At 40.3% G+C, this 25,064-nt stretch overlaps 1 protein-coding gene across 2 annotated transcripts in view; it reads right to left on the reverse strand.

Annotated features, from left to right (window-relative positions):
• The window catches only part of LOC136177063 (serine-rich adhesin for platelets-like), a 47,369-nt gene extending 22,443 nt beyond the window's left edge, over positions 1–24,926 (reverse strand). For both annotated transcript variants that reach the window (XM_065947800.1, XM_065947801.1), the window contains exons 1-25: positions 24,213–24,926; positions 16,145–16,213; positions 15,442–15,466; positions 15,292–15,309; positions 10,813–10,875; positions 9,519–9,655; positions 9,319–9,435; positions 6,366–6,423; positions 6,237–6,284; positions 5,950–6,018; positions 5,521–5,660; positions 4,786–4,914; positions 4,327–4,384; positions 4,157–4,237; positions 3,332–3,378; positions 3,150–3,218; positions 3,012–3,036; positions 2,888–2,917; positions 2,594–2,662; positions 2,362–2,501; positions 1,688–1,807; positions 1,535–1,592; positions 1,338–1,382; positions 1,191–1,247; positions 945–1,093 (exon numbers count right to left, since the gene is read on the reverse strand). In XM_065947800.1, the coding sequence (XP_065803872.1) occupies positions 945–1,093; positions 1,191–1,247; positions 1,338–1,382; positions 1,535–1,592; positions 1,688–1,807; positions 2,362–2,501; positions 2,594–2,662; positions 2,888–2,917; positions 3,012–3,036; positions 3,150–3,218; positions 3,332–3,378; positions 4,157–4,237; positions 4,327–4,384; positions 4,786–4,914; positions 5,521–5,660; positions 5,950–6,018; positions 6,237–6,284; positions 6,366–6,423; positions 9,319–9,435; positions 9,519–9,655; positions 10,813–10,875; positions 15,292–15,309; positions 15,442–15,466; positions 16,145–16,213; positions 24,213–24,239 (1,848 nt within the window). In that variant the 5' untranslated portion in view covers positions 24,240–24,926. The remainder of the gene's footprint in view (positions 1–944; positions 1,094–1,190; positions 1,248–1,337; positions 1,383–1,534; positions 1,593–1,687; positions 1,808–2,361; positions 2,502–2,593; positions 2,663–2,887; positions 2,918–3,011; positions 3,037–3,149; positions 3,219–3,331; positions 3,379–4,156; positions 4,238–4,326; positions 4,385–4,785; positions 4,915–5,520; positions 5,661–5,949; positions 6,019–6,236; positions 6,285–6,365; positions 6,424–9,318; positions 9,436–9,518; positions 9,656–10,812; positions 10,876–15,291; positions 15,310–15,441; positions 15,467–16,144; positions 16,214–24,212) is intronic.
• Between the last annotated feature and the right edge of the window lie 138 nt (positions 24,927–25,064).

A 25,064-nucleotide genomic window follows, 5' to 3' on the forward strand; every position in this document is an offset into this window, starting at 1 on the left:
TTACGTTAAGGCTTTGTGTAAGACAATTGCCAAATATGGAGGTGTTACATGATGTTTCTGAAGCCCCATAACGACAAACAGATGTTCACATGTTGTTCTGGGCTGCATAAATAAGACTCTCATGCTATGTTCGGGGGACATCACTTTTGGCTCGCCAGGCCGAACCATGGCGAGCCTGGAGATGATGTATGTAAAGTTTAAGTAAAGTTTTAACTAGGCTACTAGTTAAAACTTTAAGCTTTGACTGAAAACGAGGATAAGAACTGGTACCATTTAATTTTGTTGGCAAACCGCTTTGAAAATTGGATAATACCTTTCAAGATCGATTTCTATTTAGGCTTCCGCAAGGTAGAATTGTATGTCATTATTTCCATTTTCAAGTAAGGTTAAGCTGACCCTTTCATGTTTTTAAATTCAGTTTCATACCGTTCCCGACGATGATAGAGGGACTCATAACACTGACAAGATGTCATGTCATGCTTACTATATTCCTGTCATTAATTTGAATTAACTGTAACTTTAAATGTGCATTTTCTATAGACTGCATATTAAATCAATCTGCTTTAAATCTTCTTGACTGACCTACCATCCCATAAACATAAGCATAACATAAACATAAAGTGGTTATTAAAACCAGATATCAGCTGGACACACATGGATCTTGCTTCTAATATTCATACCATACTGTTATCATTTATGAATGTATCATCTTATATGTGTAGTTTATATCTAAAGCCTATTGTTCTTTTATTGACCAGATGCTTTCAAAATGAAAATGTTGAGCTCTTTTTGTTTTCAGACAAATGTCTAACCAGCTCGATTCTCTTTGAACAATGTGCACAGATGTTTTGAAAAACATATCAACAATTTATAACAATTTATAAAAGTTATAACAATTTTCCCAAATGGGTGATAAAGGATATATCTTATAAAAAAGTACTCACTATAAATAATGTAATATGTTCTCGACTGAAGACATGAGCATGACATTCCTGGTCTGAAAGCCTCCTCCGGCAAAGCATGCACAAAAATGCCACTTCTGTGGGCTGATGCAATCGGTCATACAGATAGTGCATGGCTATGAACTGTCTCCCTGCATTGATGAATTAAAAGAGGTGAGAAAAAAAAAAATAGCCACAAAAAAACTGAAGATTCCCAGAAAGACTTTTTTCCTCTCTCTGGATACTCACCCAGCAGAGGAAAACTCTCGTTTTCTTTGAGTTTGCTAAATGTTTCACACTTTGGGACTGTACATTAGAAAGAGACAAACATGTACTAATGAGATGAAAGTTAAAAAAGGCAGGATTTCTTTTATCTTTATTAAGGATATTACTAACCTTCACGCTTCAAGAAAGTGTTGTAATTTGTAAGGGTCATCGTAACTGCAGACAAAAGAGAATATATTAGTTAAAAGAGGGAAACGGGACGTTGTGCATCAATTAGAAGAACTACACAAACCAGGCTATTAATCCATCTGAAACAAGCGTTTAAGTGATCGGAGGAAAGACATGAATATGATGATAGACAATCCCACCTTTTGAGTAGCTTGGTGGGAAGAGTTCCTGAAACATCCAGTAAGGAAGGTCAAGTATCTGCGAGTAAGAGAACATTCAATCAGTAACGACTACAGAAATTTGTAAACTCTACAGAACGGTTACAGAAAGATACGTTTGTATCAGCATCTTACCTTCATGGTCATGTGATCCGGTTCTCTCTCTCTGTCCTCACTCCATGCCGCTGACCACAAGTCTCTCACATCCTCAATATTCTTCCATGCAAGAGGGAGCCGCCAAGGATTCAGGTAGAGCTAAGAATTTCAACCCAAAGCTGGTTATTTTAAAGAGTTTGTCGTGTGATTTTTATTCATATCTATTCATATCCATTTATATATATGAGTAGAACAGATCTAAGTTGTCCAGCAGACATATACATTTCTTTTATTAAAACATCCGGTATCAGAGAGGAATTTAGAGTCTTCAACTACAGTTATATTTTATTGTACTTTCTCTCACATATGCCTTGAGAGTATCAAGCTATAAGGTCATACTAAGACCAGTGCTCATCTGTGCTTATCATAATGATGGGAAATCTCAGAGTCTTAAGTTAATTTATCAGACAGTCTGAATCTCCTCATTAAATATGCAAATTGTGAAGGTCCCTGACACTCCTCAGGTTTCTTAAGCATAAAAATGCGTGAAATTAACCCTACATGTCTTTATACCTAAATATCTACTCTACTCAGCTTACATCAGACACACAAAATCATTTTAATAGAATAATGGTAGTTTTTATAAAAGGTTTAATAGAAGAAAGTAGTTCCCATGCCCAGAACATACAAAAAAACAGAGAGCAGAAGCTCACCAATGTGTGAATGATGTGTTTTTGAGAGTTCAAGTGTTGTATGACCGAGGACTCCATAAAGCAGTCTGAACAAGCAAAGCACACACAGATAGGTTCCACCTGAACCTCTGAGCTGATGAACGTCACCACCAGAGAAACACCTGAAAGATCGCACGAGTTCATTTGGTGAATAAGTACACTGTTGATATGAACAAAGAAAAAACTAAAAGGGACAACAAGTGGGTCAGCTCACCAACAGCTTGTTGCCTCTGCTTCCTCTTGTCTCTGAGGTGGGAGTATAACTTCAGATAAGGTGTCTTTTCTAACGTGCAAAAGAGAAGAGGGTTTAGATGGGCGCAATAAAAAGATATTCAAGTTGCAGTCTTTCTTGAATTTGTGACACCATTGTAAGTATAAAGAAATTAAAAAATGAATGCGATCAAATTAATGTATTGGTGTGAAATTAATCGAAAAAAAGACTGAAAAGCTGATCCAGAAACTTTTGACCAATTTATTATCATGCTCAAACAGAAGGAGGAAGGCATACCGATAGGTTCATAACAGTCAGAATGGCTATCTGTAAAAAAAAAAAGAGGACATCAATCATATGTTATTTAAATGTGCTCAACAGTTCGCAATAACATGATAAATGAATGAAAACTTATTGGTACCTTTGCCAAAAGTATTCTTCACCGTCTGGTAAGGACAACAAAGCAGACTTTATGTTAAGTCATATTATTTGTGTTGTGTAATGATGAAAAATGACAACTCTCTTTCTTTAAAAGTTTGTGTAGAAAACATTGACATACCTGCTGGTGATGCCAAGATTTCAAATGACTTGAAAATGGAGAAACATGATTAAAGATGGAACCACAGTCCTGCCCCAAGGGAGACACAAGGAAACTAAATGATATCATGTTCTTGGTATTCTCCAAAACAGAAACCGTATTTGATCAGGTCAAAGCGTGAAGCCTGTTGTGTAAATAATTACCTGACAGTAAATTCGGACGGACAACAACGACAATCCATAATGAGACTCTGAGAGGGAAAAGAAAAACGTATAAAGTAACCACATTGTCTTACCATCTTTGATCCAAGGTAGTGCTGTAGTATGTTGAAAGATCAGAACGAATTATGCAATTGTTGAATTTGTTTTTACTACATCTGTGTTTGTTTCTTTTGTTATCATTTAATCCATATATCATATAATCATGACTGCTTTCCTTGCTTTTACATATACTATTAATCATTTGTTAGGCCCCTTTGCAGCTATGAGGTCAGGGAGAGTGCCCCACATTTTTTTTGTTTACTTTTATTTTTATATTTTTACTTTTACTGATTTGTATTTGAATTTTCTGAAAATTTTTTGAAACACTTTTTGACTGACTCTTTAATAGAGATTAGTTGTCCACTTAAGGCAACTTTTCTCTGAAAAAGCCACCGGCACCACAAAGGCCTGAGCCTCTCTTAAGGACGCGGCGTAGACCTCGGGAGTTAAGCATGAGCACACACACCACGTCACACACCTACTGACTTATTTCACACCTCATACACACCTAGCACCCGAGTGAGGAGGGTTACACTACACCCTCTCCGGGGGTCTGAGCCTCCAGGGGCTAACAGGGTCCTAAGTTAAAGATTATACTTGAAGCTAATAATTATAGAAATAACTTATTAGGCAGTTAATCCTAGGGCTATGATCAGACTGAAAGGGGGGATAACAGCATTGCAAACATGTTGTACAAACAAAAAAGGGCATCTCACAACTCCTCAAACATATTTGCTATTCACCAAACTATTGTAGACCAATACATACCCAGCTTCTTCCCTGGTGTAGGGACAGTAATCAAGCTGCTCTCCTTCTTTTTCTGTCTGATGGATTCCAGTTTATCCAAAGCTGAAAGCAACAAAATTAGCTCATGAGTAACAGTTCATTTCATTCAGAGGAATTTGTAATAAACTGAGGCATGAAATATGAATACCTACCATCACTGTAACAAGTGAAGTTGACTGACGTGAATTCATCAGGCTCCAGTCTCACTTGCTGCAACAGAGAGTCAAACAGATTTATATTAATGCAGATGAAAGCAAGCTACCATAAGAGCTTGTTTTCCTTTTTCCCCCTCTTCTTTAATCTGTCTCTTTCTTGTTTTGCTTTCTTTTACACCTTATTGAGTATGTGTTCTTGTTAGCTTTATTGTTTTTGCTTGGACTACATTAATAATATGTCTCTGTGTTACATGTTTCTCTTTAGGAGGGCCGCTCGACGAGCCCCTCTGGGTTTATTTGGCTCCTCCAGCACATTTCTTTCAAAATGTAAATTTTGTTAATTAACTTATCATTATGTACTGTCTGTTTTTCCATTAATCTATTATGTTTATTTGTGCAATAAAAAAAAAAAAAAGCATTCATTTGTTCACATCTGTAACATTGAAACTTCTTTACCTTCATATCAGTGTTTGTAGTAGCATGAATCTCCAGCGTCTGCTTTGCTAAGTCGAGGCTCATGATGGTTAAAGTGGTGTGAGCAGTGTAGCTCTCCTTGGACAGCAAAGTTGAGGGGTGCCACTCTCTCTGCACAGTTAAAAAAAACAAAACAGAAATGAATCAAACCTACACCAAACAGGTTAATAAGATCCTGTAGAGAACTCAGTTTGGTATCCAATTAAGAACAAAGGACAACTAGGGAACAAAGAAAGGGAATAAGGCAGAAAGAATGAGACTGAAAGTGTCTGACAAAAATGCTGACGATTCAATACAAGACAGGAAAATTCTGTATGTAAGGATACCTAGCATAAATAGTCTTTTAACCCTTTTCCCCACCTGGGAGAGAGTTATTTAAATACACGACTGAACAGACTATGGCTGTCATATGTTACATCTTCTGCAGTAAATAACTAATTTCTGTGAAACTTTACACAAAGATACAAAATGTTTCTGATAAAACAGTTACACAGAGGGACACATGTAGTTAACAATCATTTCTGGGAAGACTGAAGTTTGTATAACTTTTATTCTGACATTTAGAAGCACAATCGATTACCTGTTGCTGCTTTTTTATAGTGTTTTTGTGCCGTAGATTAGAATTATATCACATGTAACATTTTAGAGTTGACTCCTCGTTACAGGAAAAGTGAGAAATCTGCTCGCTTTATGCTTGCTTTAGTGTCAGCTACTTACAAAGTAACAATAGATGTGGTCGAAGCTCAGTACATGTTTGATGATCACGTGGGGGGCCAAGGTAAGTTTGCAGAGCGTGCAGAGGTAGTGTCCCCTCTCAGTGGGTCCCACACTAATGCATTCCACAATGTGCTGCATGCCTTCAAGACGATGATGAGGGAAGGAAAGAGGAGGAGTAACATGAGGAAGGCAAAGACTGTAGGAAACTTTCCAGCATCAGTATGTCATTACTTAAATCATAAACATTCTGGCTGATTATGTTCTGGATATTTAAAAAAGTCTGAAAAATGATCTTTCTAAATATTGGATTTTTTTGGATGCCCTCCCCCTTCTGCATACAGGACACATCTTGCATTAAAAAAATGTCTTTGCTACTTCATTCTGGAAGTCATTCTGTTATATTATGGATTTTTCCCAACATTGACTCACCAAGAAGTGGATGCTTCCTGTTGCTGTCTGTTTGGTATTTTTGTATCATTGTCCTCTTTGGCCTCACCGCTGCAGAGGGGAAAAAAAAACATTGCATCTATGAAGCATGGACGTTGAGCAGTATGAAAAATAAAACAACAGCTCCAAACCAGTTACATTAGATTTTGTGGTAAGATTTTTTTCACGGTCAATAATGAACTTTAAACTGCGACAGAATGAAATTGATGTCTGAGATATTGTGATATTTGAACCTTTACAAACATGATCCTGAGAGAAATGTGTCGCACCTTTGAATAGTTTCACGAGCTTGTCATTGTCACTCAGAGATCGTATCACTGGGGAGAAGGATCAGAATAACACATTGTGAAAATAAATAAATAAATACAACATTTCAGAGAAATCTTAGAGTAACATACCTTCAGAGTAGGTACGTGAGTCAAGCTTTTTTAACAGATCTGCAGGCAAATCCAGCATCTGCAGAGAGAACATGAGATAAAAACACAACATTGATGTTCATCAGGACAATAAATACAACACAGCCTCCTCAAATGTGGACAAATTTGGACTCATGAAAGAATCGTGTTTATGTTTTAAGAAACTACATGGTACAGCAGTTATATATATTTATCTTTCAGTTGTTCTTAAATACTCATTTTAAGTAGGTGTAGTTTGGGTTTTACTCGTTACTTTCTAGATAGACACAAGGATATGGAAGAGAAATTTGCTGGCCATAACACTTAGGTTCTAGGGTTCCCTCTGGATGATATCCACGTCATGTGGTCATCCGTTAGTGTTTGTGTCATCTGGAATAGAGCATCTTGCTCTATCATCGATTGACACAGGAATCACAGATCATGTTCTATGTTAATGACTGAAATTATTCTGGTGTCGTAAATTGTAAGGGGGGGGGGTAGATATAGGTATGGTAGATATATTTTTATGGTGGAAATATTTTTGCAACATCATGCTGGTGAAGAGTCTGACATATTTGGGACAAAGGTCAGCGCTGCATCCCTTACTATGTGCAAAACAACATCTGGTTAGTGTTTGTATCTGAGACCGGTGTTGTTCTTTGAGCTAGGTTAAGGGGATGCATAAATCAAAAAGATAGGAGCACCCACAGTGGAAGGTATGCATTGGGGTCCCTGTCTTCAGAGAATTGCCATATGTGGAAGCTGTTTGGAGAAGTGCTGTTCTGGGCCCCAAAAACGTCTTTAAATGTTGGTGTGTGAAATTTCTGTATAAATATCACTGTTCTTCTAAGATCTAGAGAGATCATTATGGGCTTTATGTCTCTCCCAGGCCGATCCATGGCGAGCCTGAGGGATGCTGTTCTTGTTTGTCAATAAACTTATTATTTTATAAGTAATTCAGTGTCTGCGGAGATTCCTTCATCATTTGCACATCATCGATGACTGAGAAACAACACAATGATTGTTAATCCGACTAGATTATGTGCAACTAGATAATAAATGCAGGCAAAATGAAACTGTGTGGGCCTCTTGTCTCTCTTAGTTGTATTGACACCCACAGCAAAAGCCCCTGTCAAATAAACTAGTAAGTTAAACTAAAGATGAATCAGTGCCGACAACAATATGGTTGTTTTGTCTCTCCCCATCATCTCAGTTCATGTGATCTAAGTTTCTAGTCACTGTAGAGTAGATCTACTTGGCCTTGTAGCCGTTATCAGCAGTCACGTTTACAACCTCTCTTCCTGCAGGACTCAGGACTGTGGATTAACATGTTGATTACTTTTACCAAGGAACAAAGGAACTGATCTATGATTTACGTCTCCCTCTCAGACAGGATGTTATTAACTTCTACAACACCTGGAATAAACAATCGAGTGGAAACAGCACACTCTGCTATCTACGAATTGACCCCAAAGACATGAACTGTGACCGAAACCAGTCTCTGCAAAGTCATAAAATTGACCATCTGTTGAAGGACTGCTGAAGAACTGAATTAAACCACAGCGTTCAATTCTGCATCAAACGAACATTTATGTCTTTCTTCATCTAGATATTTGTAATTGTCACATTGAATGTATTATAATCATCTTTTTAACTCTCACTAACCCTGAACCTACATCAACGTGGATCCGATAGAAATAATATCGAAATGAATGTATGGTGACGTATATATGTTTAGATTCTTATTCTTAATCTTATTGAGTAAACTCGGTTTAGTTTAAACAATTGTCCTCCAGTCAGAATGGGAGCCACCTGTGGGCGGCACCCCTCTTTGCCTGCAGACCCCCCTCCTCCCATCCAGGTGATAAGAGTTCACACTGAGCTCAGTTTTGTTTTGTTCTTCTTAGTTTTGGTTTCTTGAAGTTTAGAGCTTCAGCTCTTGCTCGCTTCTCTTCGGACTTCAGTCCGAATCACTTCTTTTAAGTTTGTGCCATAGAGACGAGTCTCTGCCGAACTTTCTTTTTCACGTACAATTTTTGGAACATCAATTCTTTCTGGCTCAAGCAAGGTTTTTGAACTTTCTTCTCCAAAGTCTTTGCTCTTCAATTTTGAACGCCAATTCCTTAATTTGGATTCATCGAGATGGCCATCTGATTAATCTGAATTGGAAATCGACGTATCAAAAGACTCATTAATATTTTTTCCTGTTGGATCCTCTTGGAGCTTCTGAGACGACAGCTGAACCGACGTACAATCTCCATCCCAGCTGCACACTCCGACCAAGTTGTTAAGGCATCTAATCTGGCCCGTGGACCTCTCTGGGCCTGAAAAGAACCGCTTGCCAGAGACTGAAACGCGGGACCAGCCGGCGGAGTTCAATTGAACACATCTCACATTAAGACTGCTGGTGGCAAGGGGTGTTGGAAGATTGAGTCTTGAGTCGTGTCTATTCAGAGCCTCCTTTAAATCCAAATAGATTCCCAAAATTCCTTTATCAACTTTTTCCTTTTGACCATTTTCTGATTAAGTCATTCAAACAATATCGCGTATCTTATCTCGTTACTAAATATATAATGTCACCATACATTATAATTGCAGTATCCTGATCATAATAATCATATTCTTTATCTGTTTCATCTATACATTATTGTTTACCCTTTTTATATTAAATTTTACACATAAAATTCAGGACTTTGTCTGTGTGTTTTCTTGTTTAACATTTCCAGAACTTACTTCTTTCAAGATATGAAACTGACTGATTAATTAATTAACTTATAACATTAAAATTATTTTCTTCCATTAACAGGAAGTGGTGCCCCTTCTTAAATCCGAGGTTAAATAAAGATATAACATCTTAATAATTTAATTACGCTACAGCCTTGATCCACCCAAAAATATCCCATAAACCCCAGAGGCTGAAATATAGTCTATAGGTTTCAAGATTGTATTTACAAACCTGCATCCGTCTTGTCTCTGGTTTGTTGGTAACCTTTGTGATCTCATGCCTCAAAATGTCTCTCATATCCAAACCCGGTATCCAGGAAAAACTCAGTACATCGGGGTCTGTGTAGTTCTAAAATAAAAAACAGTTATGAAGTTGTTGTTATTCTCCGATTTTTTGAAGTTTGATTCTTTTTTATTGTTGTGTGCTCTTACAAAGTAGTTGCTGCAATGGTCGCTAGAAGAGAGATGGGCTACAATGTTCTTTGGGAAACATTTTTCCTCACAGACGTGGCACAGGTAAAAAAAAATCTTCGACTCTGGACTGAAGCATAGAGTCAGCAGAGACAAGCCTGTGAGAGGAAGAATATAAAACACAGTTATCAATTCAAATACCATCTTTGAAATCCTAACAGTACATTACATATCATAGATTGTGTTTAAATGTTTGATTTTACAGATAGGTCACACATTTGTTTCAATGAGAATAATGTCAAAAAATGCAAATGATCACCAGATACTTAAAACACATATTTTAGCAACAAGTTACAAACTATTAATGACCAGTAAAATATCTGATCATAGAATTCAGTTTAAAATAGAATTGCTCCAGACACATTCCTGTGTCAGGATAGTTCTCACAAAATCAACAACCAGAAAAGTTTGCTACAGGTCGGTATATGATGGAACTCAAACCCAACTGACTGTCGTTTTCAAAAGGTTTTTCTAAGAGCTTTTAACTATCATGACACAAGTCCTGAAGATTACAGCTTAAAATCGACAGTAAAGCTGATAGGTAGACTTAAAAAAATCTTTGCTTTTTTTAAATTGAAAAGTATTATCCAGAATCCACTTGGATGTTTTAGTTTAGGCCCTGACACACCAAGCAGACGGCAAAGAACTAGTGGCGATGAAGGCCGTCTGTGGCGTCGCCTCTTGGCTAGAAAGTTGCACTAGAACACACCGCAAACACTACAGCCGACGTATGCGTGAGGGGCGGTGATGGCTCGTTGTTCTGACCATTTTCACACCGCTGTCGCGCACCAGTCGTGTTATAGGTAGCCTACTAATGGAGAATAATGTTTGATAAAAAGTTGAAAACGGCGCTGGCATTATCAGCCCTTGGTCTTTTAGTGACAAAGAAAAGAAGAGGCGGAGGCGACAAATAAGGAGAAACAGCACTAATGGGGGAAAGTATGGATACTACAGCGGGACGCTCAAGGGGCTTTCCCAAACCTGTGTGGAGAGCTGGAAAGAAATTAAACCTCCAAACAGCCAGTCAGAGAGATCCATCTCATCAACCGCCGAAGCCGATTCAACATGCCAAATCAACTAAACGCAGACGGGGGCCGACGGGTAGCGACAGAGCCGGACACACAGCAAAAACTAGGACCTGCTAGGAGCCAACTAGGAGCGATGGCCGACGATCTCCACGGTGCATCAGGGCTTTAACTTCTTAGTTTTCCATGTAAATCTGCAGAAGATGTTAGCTGCGCTTGCTGACACTTACCCACAATGGGATGTTTCATTTCTATTTGGGTTTGTGGGTTCATCATGACAATGAAGGGAAAGCCTGTAAAGAAAACAAAAGTTTCAACCATGTATTGAATCTTCTATTTAATATATGCAATTTTTCATTATCTATGAAGTCAATGATTCTTTATTATTCAGACAGTGTGAACATACATATAGTGTGCAATAGCTGCATAACTGTAGGCTAATGTTGAGACACTGACCCATGAAAAGCTCAAACAAAATATTAGAAAACTTTATCAATATGATAGTGACGATGAAGTGCTGCTGGCAAGCAACTCTGTACAGGATGAGGTTTGTCAAAGGATAGTTTCTGCAAACATCAGGCTGCAGTTGATTACATGAGAGAAAGAACCAAATAAGAAGGTGACACCTTGCAAAGGTAAACACTAAAGAATCTTCAATTGCTCTTCTCTAACTAATAATGTCTAAGAGAAATGCAGACTAGCCTCAGTGTCCTCTTTTTCTGTACAATTGGCCACCAAAAAGTCACCTATAAGTGAGAAGTCTGATTATACATGATTTGGACAGTCGTATCCGGCGACTCTCTGGGTGGCTGCTTGTTCCAGCAGCTCCAACCCCCCTCATTATTGTTTTATAGTTTATTTTGTTAATATTGACTTTTTGTTGCTGTAACTTTGCGAGTAACTCCAACTCCAAACAACAAACATGGACATTCATCTTTTTGGAGTATTGGTGCGTTTTTCCCCCCTTTCTGTGGACTTTTTAAAACTTCCTCGGGAGACCCATTCAGTCATGGCTCCATTGTTTACACCCGCGAACAGCTGGTTGCGCTGTGCTAACCTCGGATACATCCAGTCGAAAGACCGGACATCCCCGCAGAACTACGGAGGAGGAGAAGGGGATGCAGAGCCGGAGTGAAGTGTCGGGAAAAGAAAAGACGGTACAAACCATCCGTGCCGTCTTTAATTATGAGGAACGCAAGATCTCTCCCTAATAAGATGGAGGAGCTGACGGCGCTCACCCGGCTTCAGAGGGAGTACCGAGAGTGTAGCATCATGCAGTTCACAGAGACATGGCTGAATGAACTCACTCCGGATGCGCTCGTAACTCTGGGCGGCTTCCACCTCGTCAGAGCGGACCGGAGCGCGAGGGAGAGCGGTAAGAAGAAAGGCGGGGGAATAGCAATGTATGTGAAAGAGAGGTGGTGTAACTCTGGACACATCACCGTTAAAGAACAGAGCTGCACTAAGGATCTGGAGCTGCTGGTTGTAAACACTGAGCCATATTGACTGTTTACATCCCCCCCTCGGCAGACGCTGCTGCAGCCTGTGAACTCATCCATAGTGTAGTGTCTCAGCTACAGACATCACACCCCCAGTCTCTTATTCTCATCTCAGGAGACTTTAACCACGCTTCCCTGTCTGCCACTCTCCCTACTTTCACTCAGTATGTTGACTGCCATACCAGGGACAATAAAACTTTGGACTTACAGTATGCAAACACCAAGGATGCATACAGATCATCACCCCTCCCCCGACTGGGGCGCTCAGACCACAACCTGGTGAGACTGCAGCCCATTTACAGACCTATGGTGAAAAAACAACCCCCTGGTTGTGCCAGGTATGTGAAGATAAGGAGGCCACTGAGGCGCTGCAGGACTGCTTCGACACCACTGACTGGGAGGTGCTGTGCAGCCCACATGGAGAGGACATTGACGGCTTAACTCACTGTATCACAGATTAAATAAACTTCTGCGTTGAGAACACTGTACCCACCAAAAAATACAGTGTTTCTCCAACAACAAACCCTGGGTGACCCCTGAGCTGAAAACCCTGCTCAAAGAAAAGGAGAGGGTTTTTAGATCTGGAGATAGAGAGGAGCTGAGGAGGGTGCAGAAAGAGCTCAAGAAAAATATCAAGGAGGGGAAAGCCAGCTACCGGGCAAAGATGGAGGAGCATTTACAACATAAAAATGCAAGAGAAGTCTGGAGGGGCCTGAATAACATCTCAGGGCACAGCAGAAGTCGTGAGAGGGGCCCTGAAGCAGGAGACAGGGAGCGGGCAAATTAACTGAATCTGTTCTTCAATAGATTTGATTCTGCTCCCAACCCCACCCACCAGAGCGCAGACCAGCCCGCTTCTCAGACACTCCATCCGAGTAACCTGCCATCCCCCTCAACAACCCTCTTCTCCTCCACCGACGGCCTCTCCATAACAGCTGATCAGATGAGAAGTCAGCTGAGGAAGATCAAGGCGAGGAAGGCCACAGGTCCCGACAGCATCAGCTCCAGACTCCTGAAGGACTGTGCAGACCAGCTCTGTGAGGTTCTTCTGCACATCTTCAACCTGAGCCTGAGACTGGAGAGGGTCCTGACTCTGTGGAAGACTTCCTGCATGGTGCCAGTCCCAAAGACATCTCACCCCAGGGAGCCTAACCACTTCAGACCTGTGGCCCTCACCTCTCACCTGATGAAGACCATGGAGAGGATCGTCCTCAACAACCTCCGCTCCCTGGTGACTTCAAATCTGAATCCTCTGCAGTTTGCCTAACAGCCAAACATCGGGGTGGATGAAGCCGTCATCTACCTGCTGCAGTGATCCTGGACTCACCTGGAGCAGCACTGTGAGGGTCATGTTCTTTGACTTCTCCAGTGCCTTCAACATCATCCAGCCTGCACTGCTCAGGGGGAAGCTAGAGAGGGCGGGAGTGGACTCTGACCTGGCTGCATGGACAACGGACTACCTCACCAACAGACCACAGTACATGAGGACTGTGAGTCTGACATGGTGGTCTGCAGTACAGGGGCCCCTCAGGGGACAGTTCTCTCCCCTTTTCTCGTCACCCTGTACACCTCGGACTTCTGTTACAACTCTGGGAGCTGCCACCTGCAGAAGTTCTCCGATGACACAGTCATCGTGGGGTGTGTGTCTAAGGGGAGCGAACAGGAGTACAGGCAGGTCATCATGGACTTTGTTGACTGGAGTGAGCTCAACCACCTTCAACTCAACGCCAGCAAGATAAAGGAGATGGTGATTGACTTCCTCACCGGTGAACATCCAGGGCTTGGACATTGAGATGGTGGAGAACTTACAAATACCTGGGTGTTCACGTCAACAATAAACTGGACTGATCACACAACACTGACGTCCTGTACAAGAAGGGCCAATGTCGACTACAACTGCTGAGGCGACTGAGGTCCTTTGGAGTGTGCAGGACTCTGCTACGGACATTTTATGACACTGTGGTGGCGTCTGCACTTTTCTATGCAGTGGTCTGCTGGAGAGGAGGGAGCACAGAGAGAGACAGGAAGAGACTGAACAGACTGGTCAGGAGGGCCAGTTCTGTCTTGGACTGTCCTCTGGACTCTGTAGAGGAGGTGGGTGAGAGGAGGATGTTAGTGAAGCTGACATCCATCATGGATAACCCCTCTCACCCCCTACATGACAATGTGGGGGCTCTGAGCAGCTCCTTCAGCAGCAGACTGAGACACCCACCCTGCAAGACAGAGCGCTACCGCAGGTCGTTCATCCCATCTGCCGTCAGACTGTTTAATCGAACTCTTTAACAGCATCACCACTCATATCAATAATGCTACTGATGTGGTTTCCTCAGTTGTTGATATGTTTGATGATGAAGAAATTCGCCGTTGAGACTGACTTGCTTTCAAAGAGTATTATTCATTAAGCAAAATTCAGCTATACTAGGCACGTCTGCCTAGGAGAATCATAAAGCCAATAATGATCCCACGCGAACATACAACGAGAGCGCTATATACATAATGTCACAGGACACATGAGGACATCTGTTTCCTGTTCTTGGGCATCTCTCTGGACACAGGGGCCCCTGTCTTAGATTAAGGATTTCCAGGTAACTCAAAGAACATTACCAGTCTCAGATATAATTACTACAAGCTGTCGTTTTGCACATTCTTAGTAAGAAACAGGGCTGACCTAATTTCCAGATATGTCAGACACTACACTACACACTGTGTGTGTTTTAAGTCTTTCCACAAGTGGAAGTGCACATACCTGGTATTATTCTATTTTTTCTGCCTTTACTTAACTTATGTACATATGTTTGATTTCTATTCTTAATAATTTTATTCTTTTTTTTTCCTGTTTTTTTGAGCTGCTGTAATGAAAAAATTTCCCAAATGGGGGATCAATAAAGTTCATCTTTATCTTTTCAAATACCAGGCTTTATTAGGAAAACATAAACTATAAAAGGTTGATATGAAATTTGTTTAAGTCAGAACTTAAATCCAGAAAATGATGACAATGGGAACAGAATCCAAAATAGATGAGGAATAACAATGGAATAGAAGAAGGAGGCATTGAGCAAGCACACATTGATTTAAACAATACAGGTCCCACAATGTGCAAAAAAAAAAAAATTATAGGCACGGATAATGCAGACAACTAGTTGTCAAATTAATGCAACCAGGAGTATTGTTTTTAAATACCAAACAATCAAGAAGAAGAAATCAACTTACCTAAGTTATTGAACTTTTCTACAAAAAGGGAAACAAGATAAGAAAATAACACGGATAAATTAATGGGACATCCAATCTTCTGCATCTTCCTCATGCATGAAACACTACATAATTTTAATTTACACAAAATGTTAATAAGAAAAGCAATACCTTTCTTGAAGATTTCTTTCATTTTCTGTTTCAGTTTAAAAAAAAGAGGACAAAAGCAAATGTTTACATATTCTCAAATATGGGGACAGTGTTATGTTACATGATAACAGTCAATTAGAAAACTTGACAGTCAAATACAGATCTAGAATTACCACTTCAATTGGTCGAGGGCTTAAAGTTCTAATTCAACACCATAACACAGATTTGATCCTCTTCATAAGCGAGAAAACCAAATCAAGCGTGTCCATCCTGTGAAACAATAAGTTCTAGGAACTACACAGTGCCAGACCGCCATGTCTCACCCAAGTATTTGAAACATAAGAACATTTTGTGAAACAACAAGTTGTCTGTTATGTAAGTGTTCAATTATCTAAAAAATGCCAAAAAAAGGATGTTGAAGATGGTATATAAGAACTTCTCTAAGTGAAATAAAACAGATCCTCGATTCTCAAACCAGGCGTCTGTTTTTCATTGTCCAAGAGCTTTCGCTCAACAACACTACACTTGGTGAAAAGCATGCCCTTAAGTTACAGTTTACTCTTAAGGATCTGTACATATTCTGTATTAAGTGTTCACAATGGGGTTAATTGCTTAAATGATTTAACCCTTTTTATATTGTTTATCCTGATTATTGCTTTTTTGCCTCCTCCAAAAACACTCAGAGTAACCTTATATAGTGTATATTTCATCAGATCATTCCCACCGTTTGATGCATCTTTGAGCACATATGTTTCTTGATTTCAAACATCTTCTGAAATTTGGCGCAGCAGACCTACAAGAAAATAAAAAGATGCATCAGAAAAACAGAAATAGAAAAAGCTGACACCATTATTAACAAAGAGAGATTGTGTGTAGTATTCATCCGCTTACAGCAGTATCAGTGTAAAGTGTTCAGAGAAAATAAGGATGACAGGATATATACTGATACCAAACAGGTGTATAGATTGTTTACCACTTTAGTTTAGCATATAGAATGCTAACTTGGGTTTAGTATTGGACAAATTATGTCAAAAGAAAAAAAGTAGAATTACAGAATAATTCTCTTTGAACATAGGAATTGGTACAAAATGGCATGGCAATTCATTCAATAGTTGTTGAGATAGTTTAGTCAAAAGGCCAGAGCTGTCACAGGGATCATCAAAATCAATAGGATTCTTCTTTTGGATTAATCCCATGTCATTAAACAAAACCTCAAATTATACTGTAGATTTAGAGCAGAGTAGTCTGGACTCAATCTGACCAAGATCTCTGGACAAATGCGCCTAAACAAATTGTCGGGAGATTGTCAATGTCAGACCCATTTCAGTAATTGCAAGTTGGACACACCTTGACCTAGAGTAATAGTAAGTTAACATCAACATACAATCCGACTGTACTTAGCAGCGGATGTTCCACCACAGATTAAGACAAAGTGAGGTTTGGGGTTTCTAACACTACCACATGGCACACATGACTAGTTTAAAAGGGCAGTTTCAGAGACCTGAGCCTTATCTTGCATCAGAACTCAAGAATAAACACCGACAATGAAATTAAGTCTGAGTGTCAGCCTATGTGGTGGGTTTCAATGCCACATAGAGAATCAACAGGCAAATGGATGAACAGGCAGAACTGATAGATCTGATAGATCAACAAATACAAGTAACAACACCAAGTCAATCCGTAGATTTTCTGTCATTCAATGATCAGTGCTAGTCTACTATATTTACCAGTATGATAATCATATGAGTAGTGCTAAGTTCATGTGAGGACATGGTCATTGGAAATGGTTATACAACAGAAATGAAACCATAGAACAGTGACTTGCCAAGAATGTCCAGCTGTTTACTTTTGGGGGCTCTGACCTAGCTTACTGGAGAAAACAAAGCTATTCAAGTTACTAAATTTGTTTTCATTGTGGTTAAAAAATCTGTTTACACAAAACGCAGACAAAGCAGAACACTAATGAATCAGTTTCGTTAGAAGCAGATGTAATTCTGCCATTGGATAATAAAATGGAGCTTTTCCCCCCAATCCCTCCTCCATAGAGTTGATGCGCACACGGGTTGCCAAGACATGTACACAGAATCCTCAGTGTTTAGCCAGCTCGACATCGGTCTTGAAACCTTTCTGCGGTCTAACCACTCTACCATCAAGGCCGGTTCTAAGCAAAAATAAAAAGTATTTAATTTATTTAATTTTTCCTTTGTCGATCCAAATAATATGTTTTACTAATATCTGATTGGTTGGTTTGGCCAGATATAATAGTGTTAACTAAAGCCGAAGGCCTTGGAGAACAGGGTGTTTGAGAAGATGTCCAGGGATGCAGCAGTGCAGATTTCAGCAGGGAGAGTGTACCAGAGGGTGGGGGCTGAGGCACTGAATGCTATGTCACCAAAGGTTCTCTGTCATCGCAGTTTGGGGGGTGGAGAGCAGGCCTGTGGTTGAGGACCGCAGCTGTCGGGATGGGGTGTAGGGTTGGAGGAGGTTGCTGAGGTACGGTGGGGCTAAAGCATGGAGAGATTTGTAGGTGAGCAGGATGAGTTTATATTGAATGCGGGACTTGATCGGGAGCCTGTGGAGGCGAATGAGGGTCCTAATTTTACTTTTAGAGGTGTACCCAAATAAAGAGGAATTCATGGACTGTACCTGCTAAGAGAATATAATCAAGACTGTTAGCATGATATGTTTGTCAGCCATTTGTGTTCCGTTGCTGTTGTCTGACCTCGGCCGAATAAATCTAACATAATCTACAGTTCGTCTCCTGAATAAATCATTGGACAATTCCAGAAGAAACACTGTCTTCTGAGAAGTTTATGGGGCGGCAGTAGCTCATTCTGTAGGGACTTGGGTTGGGAACCGAGGTGCCCTTGAGCAAGGCACCAAACCCCCTACCCACCACCAGCTCAGGAGCGCCTGCCGGGGGCCGCTCCGTCACTCTGACATCTCTCCATTAGTGCATGTCCATAGGATCCTGTTTCTGCATGTGTGTGTTGCATGACTTGCAGAGTGTAAAAACAGAATTTCCCCTTGCGGGATCAATAAAAGTTAATCTTATCTTATCTTATGCCACAATACCATAGCTAAACCATATTGGCAACTGCTGTGTTTCTTGGAAGTCTTGACGAAGGCCCAGTTTGGGTAACCATGTGTCTTATGTGCATCCCTGAGGTGTTTGTTCCTTCTGCCCTTGTAGGTACACTCAGAGCCCTATAGCTAGTTTATGTTGTAGTGGATGGTGGAAACTAAATACTGCCCTGTGTGGGTTACATTTAATGTTGAGGCTTCTGTCCTCTTCAACGAACACATCATAGTCCAAGAAGGCCAAGCTGTTTCTTCTGACATCCTCTCTGGTAAACCTGATGCAGTAGTCCACTCTGTTGAGCTTTAGAGTGAAAGCCTAATCCCACACATGACAACTCAATGACTTTATTATTGCCCCTCTTCGAAAAGAAAACTTCAGTGTACTGAGGACAAGTAAACTCAACATCAGATCTCACATGTTCTCATATGATCCAAAATACACATTGTAAATGCAATATCTATTTGTAAGTTAATGTATTTCTTTCTTACTTTAATACTCCAATATCTGGACACAGGAAAACATGCACCTCAGTGGTTTGAGTAAACTACCATTTCTGTTATTAGAGACAAGTTGCCTAACTGTTTACTTTTAATTAGTGACAATTTATTAAACTTTTATTTAAATCTTTTTACCTACCCTTTATACCTCACTGTTTTAATATTATGTTCATGTGTATTTTCATGTTTGCATGTGCGCACATTTTATTTTTCTCCTTGTTTGTATGAATAAACTTGCCATGCCTTGCCAATATCCATTTCCTAAAATAACTCACAACACCTGTCTGATTACTGTCTGTTTATAGGGTAGCTGGGTCAACCAGACCTTAGTGTCCTGCCAAAATCTTGCATGAGGCCTCTGATGCTCAAATGGCCCTGCCTCCTCTCAGAACAGGTGTCAGTGTTGACAATGACAGTGAATTGTGGCACAACAATCAGGTAAAAGTGAACTCTCCCCTCTCCAAGTTTCAGCTCACCTGCAGCTCACCTCTTTCTGTCTGTCTAGGGCAGGGATGGGCAACTTTGGTCACAGCAAGGGCCACATTCATTTAATTCTCACGGCCAGAGGGCCAAATTGTAGAATACAAAAACAATTACAGCCAATTATGTCTCAAATTTTACTCAACATATACCAGTGATTGTTGTAGTTTGAAAGGTTGAAGCATAACAGAAACACACAATCTGGACAGCAACAGGCACAAATCAATGGTTATCTAACCTCTGAATTTGGCCAAGTCATAAGGTCATGTTTTAATACACGTACACAAATACCCACCCGCTCTTTCCTGCTAAGAGACCAGTTGTCCGTACCCCAAGCAGCAAGGCTAACTAAGTTGCTAACAGGACCAAACCCTTCCTTAAGAGAAGCTTAAGCAAATCGATCTGCACATCAGCAAACACGTTTCAACTTAAGTGGGATTGTTTTTGTTTCATGTTATAAAGTTTGAGTTTTAGCTCCGTAGTCAACAGTGCATGGTAAATGGTAAATGGACTTGAGCTTATATAGCGCTTTTCTAGTCTTCCAACTACTCAAAGCGCTTTTACATCACATGTCACACCCACTGATGGTAGTGATGATCGCTATGTAGTATCATCCATCAGAAGTAACTAATGCCATGCCACCACCGAAACAGCAGGAGCAATTTGGGGTCAAGTGTCTTGCCCAAGGACACATCGGACATTTGGCCAGCTGGGGATCGACTCTACCAATTGAGCCACAGCCACCCTCAACAGTGACTCCACTCTGTTGGTGTCTATTGTTATATGGTGCGCTGATCAAATAATTCACTACCTCATCTCTCTCTCCCCTGAGCAATAAACCTGTTGTACCAAGCACCCCACAGGCCTATAGAGCACTTCCGTTGTGATGACCAAATATTCAGCATTTTTCTTTTGCATTTTTTTTCCTTGTTTGTATTTTTTGATCGTTTATGGATTTTTAGCCGTTCCACGTTAAAATGATATACAGTATAATGGATTCAATGATTCATAATATAAAATGTAACCCTTTGGTATGGTATCCACAGTTCAATCCACACTGCTCTGTTTGATAATGCCTGCAGGTCCACACGCTGGGATGAGGAAACTCCTCCCTGCATGCTAATATCAAATCACAACGAAGCAATTTTGGGGGAAGCTGACAACACTTGTAAGTTTTCACACATTACGCTCCAAAACAGAAGCGAATCTACTTGGCACCCCACACCAGATCAGGTCATCCCCCATAACCACCATCACCTTTTTCTGGCCAAGTCATCCACCTCTCTCCTACCGTCACAAATCTCGGCATCAAAATGGACCCTCAACTGAACTTTGAAGCGCACATTAAACATCTGTCCAAAAACTCATTCTACCACCTCAGAAACATTGCCAAACTCCGTCCTACACTCTCCCTGCCAGATGCTGAGAAACTCGTCCACGCCTTTGTCTCCTCCAGGCTGGACTACTGCAACGCACTGCTCATCGGGATCCCTAGCAAGAGCCTCCAGAAGCTCCAACATGTCCAGAACAGCGCTGCTAGAATCCTGATGAGAGTGCGTAAATATGAACACATCACACCCATCCTTCAGACACTACACTGGCTCCCTAGTTCATTCAGGATTCAATACAAAGTCACCCTTCTCACCTACCAGTTCACCCATGGAAATGCCCCCCTCTATCTCAAAGAACTCCTCACCCCACAATCCTCCACTCTGGAAACACCAACCTCCTCCATCCCCCAGGACTAAACTCCACACCATGGGTGACCGGGCCTTCTGCTCCTCTGCTCCCAGTCTGTGGAACGCTCTCCCTGAGCAGCTGAGGGCTCCACAGTCTGCTGACGCTTTTAAAAGGGCCCTAAAAACCCACCTTTTTAACAAAGCCTTCTGCTTGTGCTTTTAGTTTTGTTATTTGCTTAGTTGATGAAATTTGTTTTTATTTCTATTTCTTTTTCCCTGTAGCATTTTTTTTTGCAAAAATGTAAAGTGCATTACAAATTAAATGTATTATTATTATTATTACTTTAACATAGGAGTGTTTTTAGGCAACACTTGCTAAGAATGGAATACCAAAAAAACACTCCCAACGCCAGGGCTGTAAACTAAGAGAAAAATAATTTAACACAAAATGTTCAATCTGTCTTGACAAGATGGAAGTGTACTCAAATTCAGTGAACCAATTACTGCAAAAGTTGATCAAAAACATGTCCTGGGGTGCCAGTGGTGTGGTGGTTGGTGTGTGCACTCCCATGTGCAGAGTCTGTGGTCCTCCAAGCGGGCAGCCTGGGTCCAGTCCAACCTGTGGCTCCTTTCCCATATATCATTCCACACTCTCTCAACCTGGTTTCCGACTCTATCCATTATCCTATCTCCATGGTGGAGGCACAAAACCCCCAAAAATAAAATAATTAAAATTAAAAAACAAAATGTGCACAATTTTCTGTAAGAACCAGCATGTAGGTCAGGGAGATGGAGCGGACATCTTGCAATTGTAACTTCTCTTTAGCTTGGTCTTTTTCTGAATGCTCTCTGATGGGAGTGAAACCGTCTGCAGGGTGGGTTGGATATTTGACGCAGTTGCTGCCAGCTGTCTTCTGGTGTCTTCACTGCGGTGTTATCATGAGAGTTCCTGGTAACACTGACTCATTGTAGATTTGATTTCCTGTTGAAGCACATTCTTGTTTGCAGTACAATCTATGGTCTAATAAGAGGTTTTTTACAGGCATCAATATGCTATGAATGACACCAGTGAAAAAAAAAAAAAAAAGGAAACACATTTCAAAGAAAATGAAAAAGTAAATCAAAATATCTAAAACAGTTGCAGAGAGCAAGCAAGTAATTTAAAACAGGCCACAACATGGGGCGCTGGTGGCGCAGTGATCAGTGCGTGCGCCCCATGTACGGAGGCTATAGTCCTCAAAGCGGGCGGCCCATGTTCAAGTCTAGCCTGTGGCGCCTTTCCCTACTCTCCTTGATTTCCAGCTCTATCCAATCTCTCAATTAAAAGCCCAAAAATAAATCTTAAAAAAATATATATTTTTTTTAAAACAGGCCACACCATCAACTTTAAATGTCAGTAGATGTCAAAATTAAATTCAGTTCAGTTGTCATAAGCAGTCTTACCTATAGCCTGGGATAAAACTGGGACACTTTTGAGTACCAGTGTCTTGTCTGAAGCACTTTTTGAATTGCCTTGTTTCTGAAATGTGCTTAAAACTTGCCAATATGTTACAAGTTAGATTCAATGTTTTGGAGCTTCAACACACCAGGGACATCATTTTGACTACCCTCGTATTGCATCTGGCAGCTCAGGTAGTTATTTTATTTATTTCTCAGGGGTTCATATCTGAGATTTCTTCCTCCACCTCAAAACAGATGTGGATTAAATGTTGGCCGTGGGCTATCACAGCATTCACTACTCCCTTTAGGGAACATTAATTAGCCCCATCTTGTCCCAGAAACAGAATTTCGAATAATTATAATAGCAATCAGATAAAATCAATCAGCTAATGTCTACAAAAGTAATTGATAACCCTTTAAATGGCAAAACTTGGTGAATAAATGCTGCTTACATGTTCCAAGGGCCCTAGCTGCTATCCTCAGATTTGTTATTTTGTTTAACCAGTAGTCTAAAACCCCCCAAACTCTTTATTTACTACAGTGCATGACAAAGGAAAGAGTCAAATCTTAACTCTGGAACCAATTAATGGAAACAAAATGAAATTTCACTTTAAGCAATTTTTTTTTTTTACAGTTTCAAAATTGTAAGCAATATATTTTCTTGTATTTACAAACAGATTAATAAACTCATCACTTGATCGACAAATACAATTCCCAAACAAAGTGGTAAATATAGATTCATACATGCAGGTGAAGAGCAAAATCAATTTAAGAAAGGTAAAGCTGATGCACAAAGTAATCACATATCAAGAATATTAGCAACAACAGATGTTTCCACCATTACATCTCAAAAGCACTTCATGGTGTTTGTAGCCATGCTGTCAGCACTGATATGGGACAGAAATGTTCATCTATTGACCTCTTTGGCCCCACTCTAATGTTTCCAGAGCTATTTGGATTTCCATTCAATATTGCAGGCTAATGTTAATTCTCCTCTTGGTTTTTGTATCTAGCTCCATTTGGTCACAGTTCATGTTGCATCTATCATAAAATATCTATCAAATTATAATGACTGCCTTCATTGTCTGCTTCTGTTCAGCTCGAATAGCCTTTTAACTAAGAACTAAAAACTAAAAGCTGGTTGCTTAAGTCAGCTTACATGACGTGACAATGTCTATGGAAGCACAATTGGGCATGACAGAAGGTTTTTGTTGTTCCCTCCAAAATTGCATCCATTGAAAGTGTAGCCTAACAATGCATCAGGTCATCTGTGCCTTCACTCTCCCCTGAGTTGTAAAGTAGTCACCATGTTTCTTTGTGATTTCCGGTTAATTTGTGCTGCCACAGGTGAAGCTAATTAGGCACATGTTACGGTGGAAACATTTTCTAATTACAAAGAAAAAGTAAGTCAGTTTAAAACATTCAAAAGGTATCACACTACAAATGAAAACACAACATACAGCATCACGAGAAATCGAAAACACACATGACAGCTTTGGACTGGTCGCAAAAAAAAAAAAAACGTATCACTGTAGAACTTTTCGTTGATTTTGTTGTTTCTACACACACTTCTGTCATTGCTACACAAGTTAAATTATAGACACATTCACTCACCTGGCAGCCCAAGCTCATCTTCTCCATCCTCAAACTTTATGTCCGCGTGGAGAAACAAAAAAACACAACTACGACCGCTTCTTCTTCTTCTCAGCGGGGTAAAGACTGTAGGATCTTACAAAGTAAGACATTGGCGCTCCAAGCATGGCAGCTGGGGAAACACGACCAGAAATGAAGTGCTGGTCGTTCACATCGAGCTCAGACCAAAATTCAAAGTGACCTCGCAAAAGTAGATCCACCGATACTCCTGCTCTGTGTCGACAGGTTTCGAAAGGAGGAGAAAGTTGGCGTGTACTCCGCCCCCCTCTAAGAAGGACTGGGGTCTTCACTATAACAACACCACACATGCAGGGCGGGTGTTTGAAGGTATCAGTGGGTATCTGAAGTCAAGTTAGCCAAATGTGTTGTTAGTTACTTTACCTTTTTTACATTTGTTTTCAGGTTTAGTAAATGTGAGGTGTCTGAAATATCTGGGACAAAGATCAGCGCTGCACCCTTTAGGCTACAATGTGTGAGACAAGATCTGGGGAGTGTTTGTATCTGAGACCTGTAGGCTATTGGAGCCCCCACAGTGGAATGCAGGAATTAGGGCCCTGTCTTCAGAGAATTGCCATATATGGAAAAACAAGAATCAGATGTTCTCATGTTGTTGTGTGAAATTGAAAAAGTTTTGAAAAGTAGGAAGCTATGGTCAGGACTTTACACTTTATATCAAGTTGAAAAATCAGGAGTTTATCACCAAAACAAAAACAGAAAGTTCTGAGTTTGACTAAATTTAGTTGATGCAATAAAGGTAAAGTTTCTAAAAACAAATAGAGACAATTAACAAATTCACGTACAAAAAAGGCAAAG

This window comes from Labrus bergylta, chromosome 19, assembly GCF_963930695.1.
Source record: "Labrus bergylta chromosome 19, fLabBer1.1, whole genome shotgun sequence".
Classification (NCBI taxonomy): domain Eukaryota; kingdom Metazoa; phylum Chordata; class Actinopteri; order Labriformes; family Labridae; genus Labrus; species Labrus bergylta.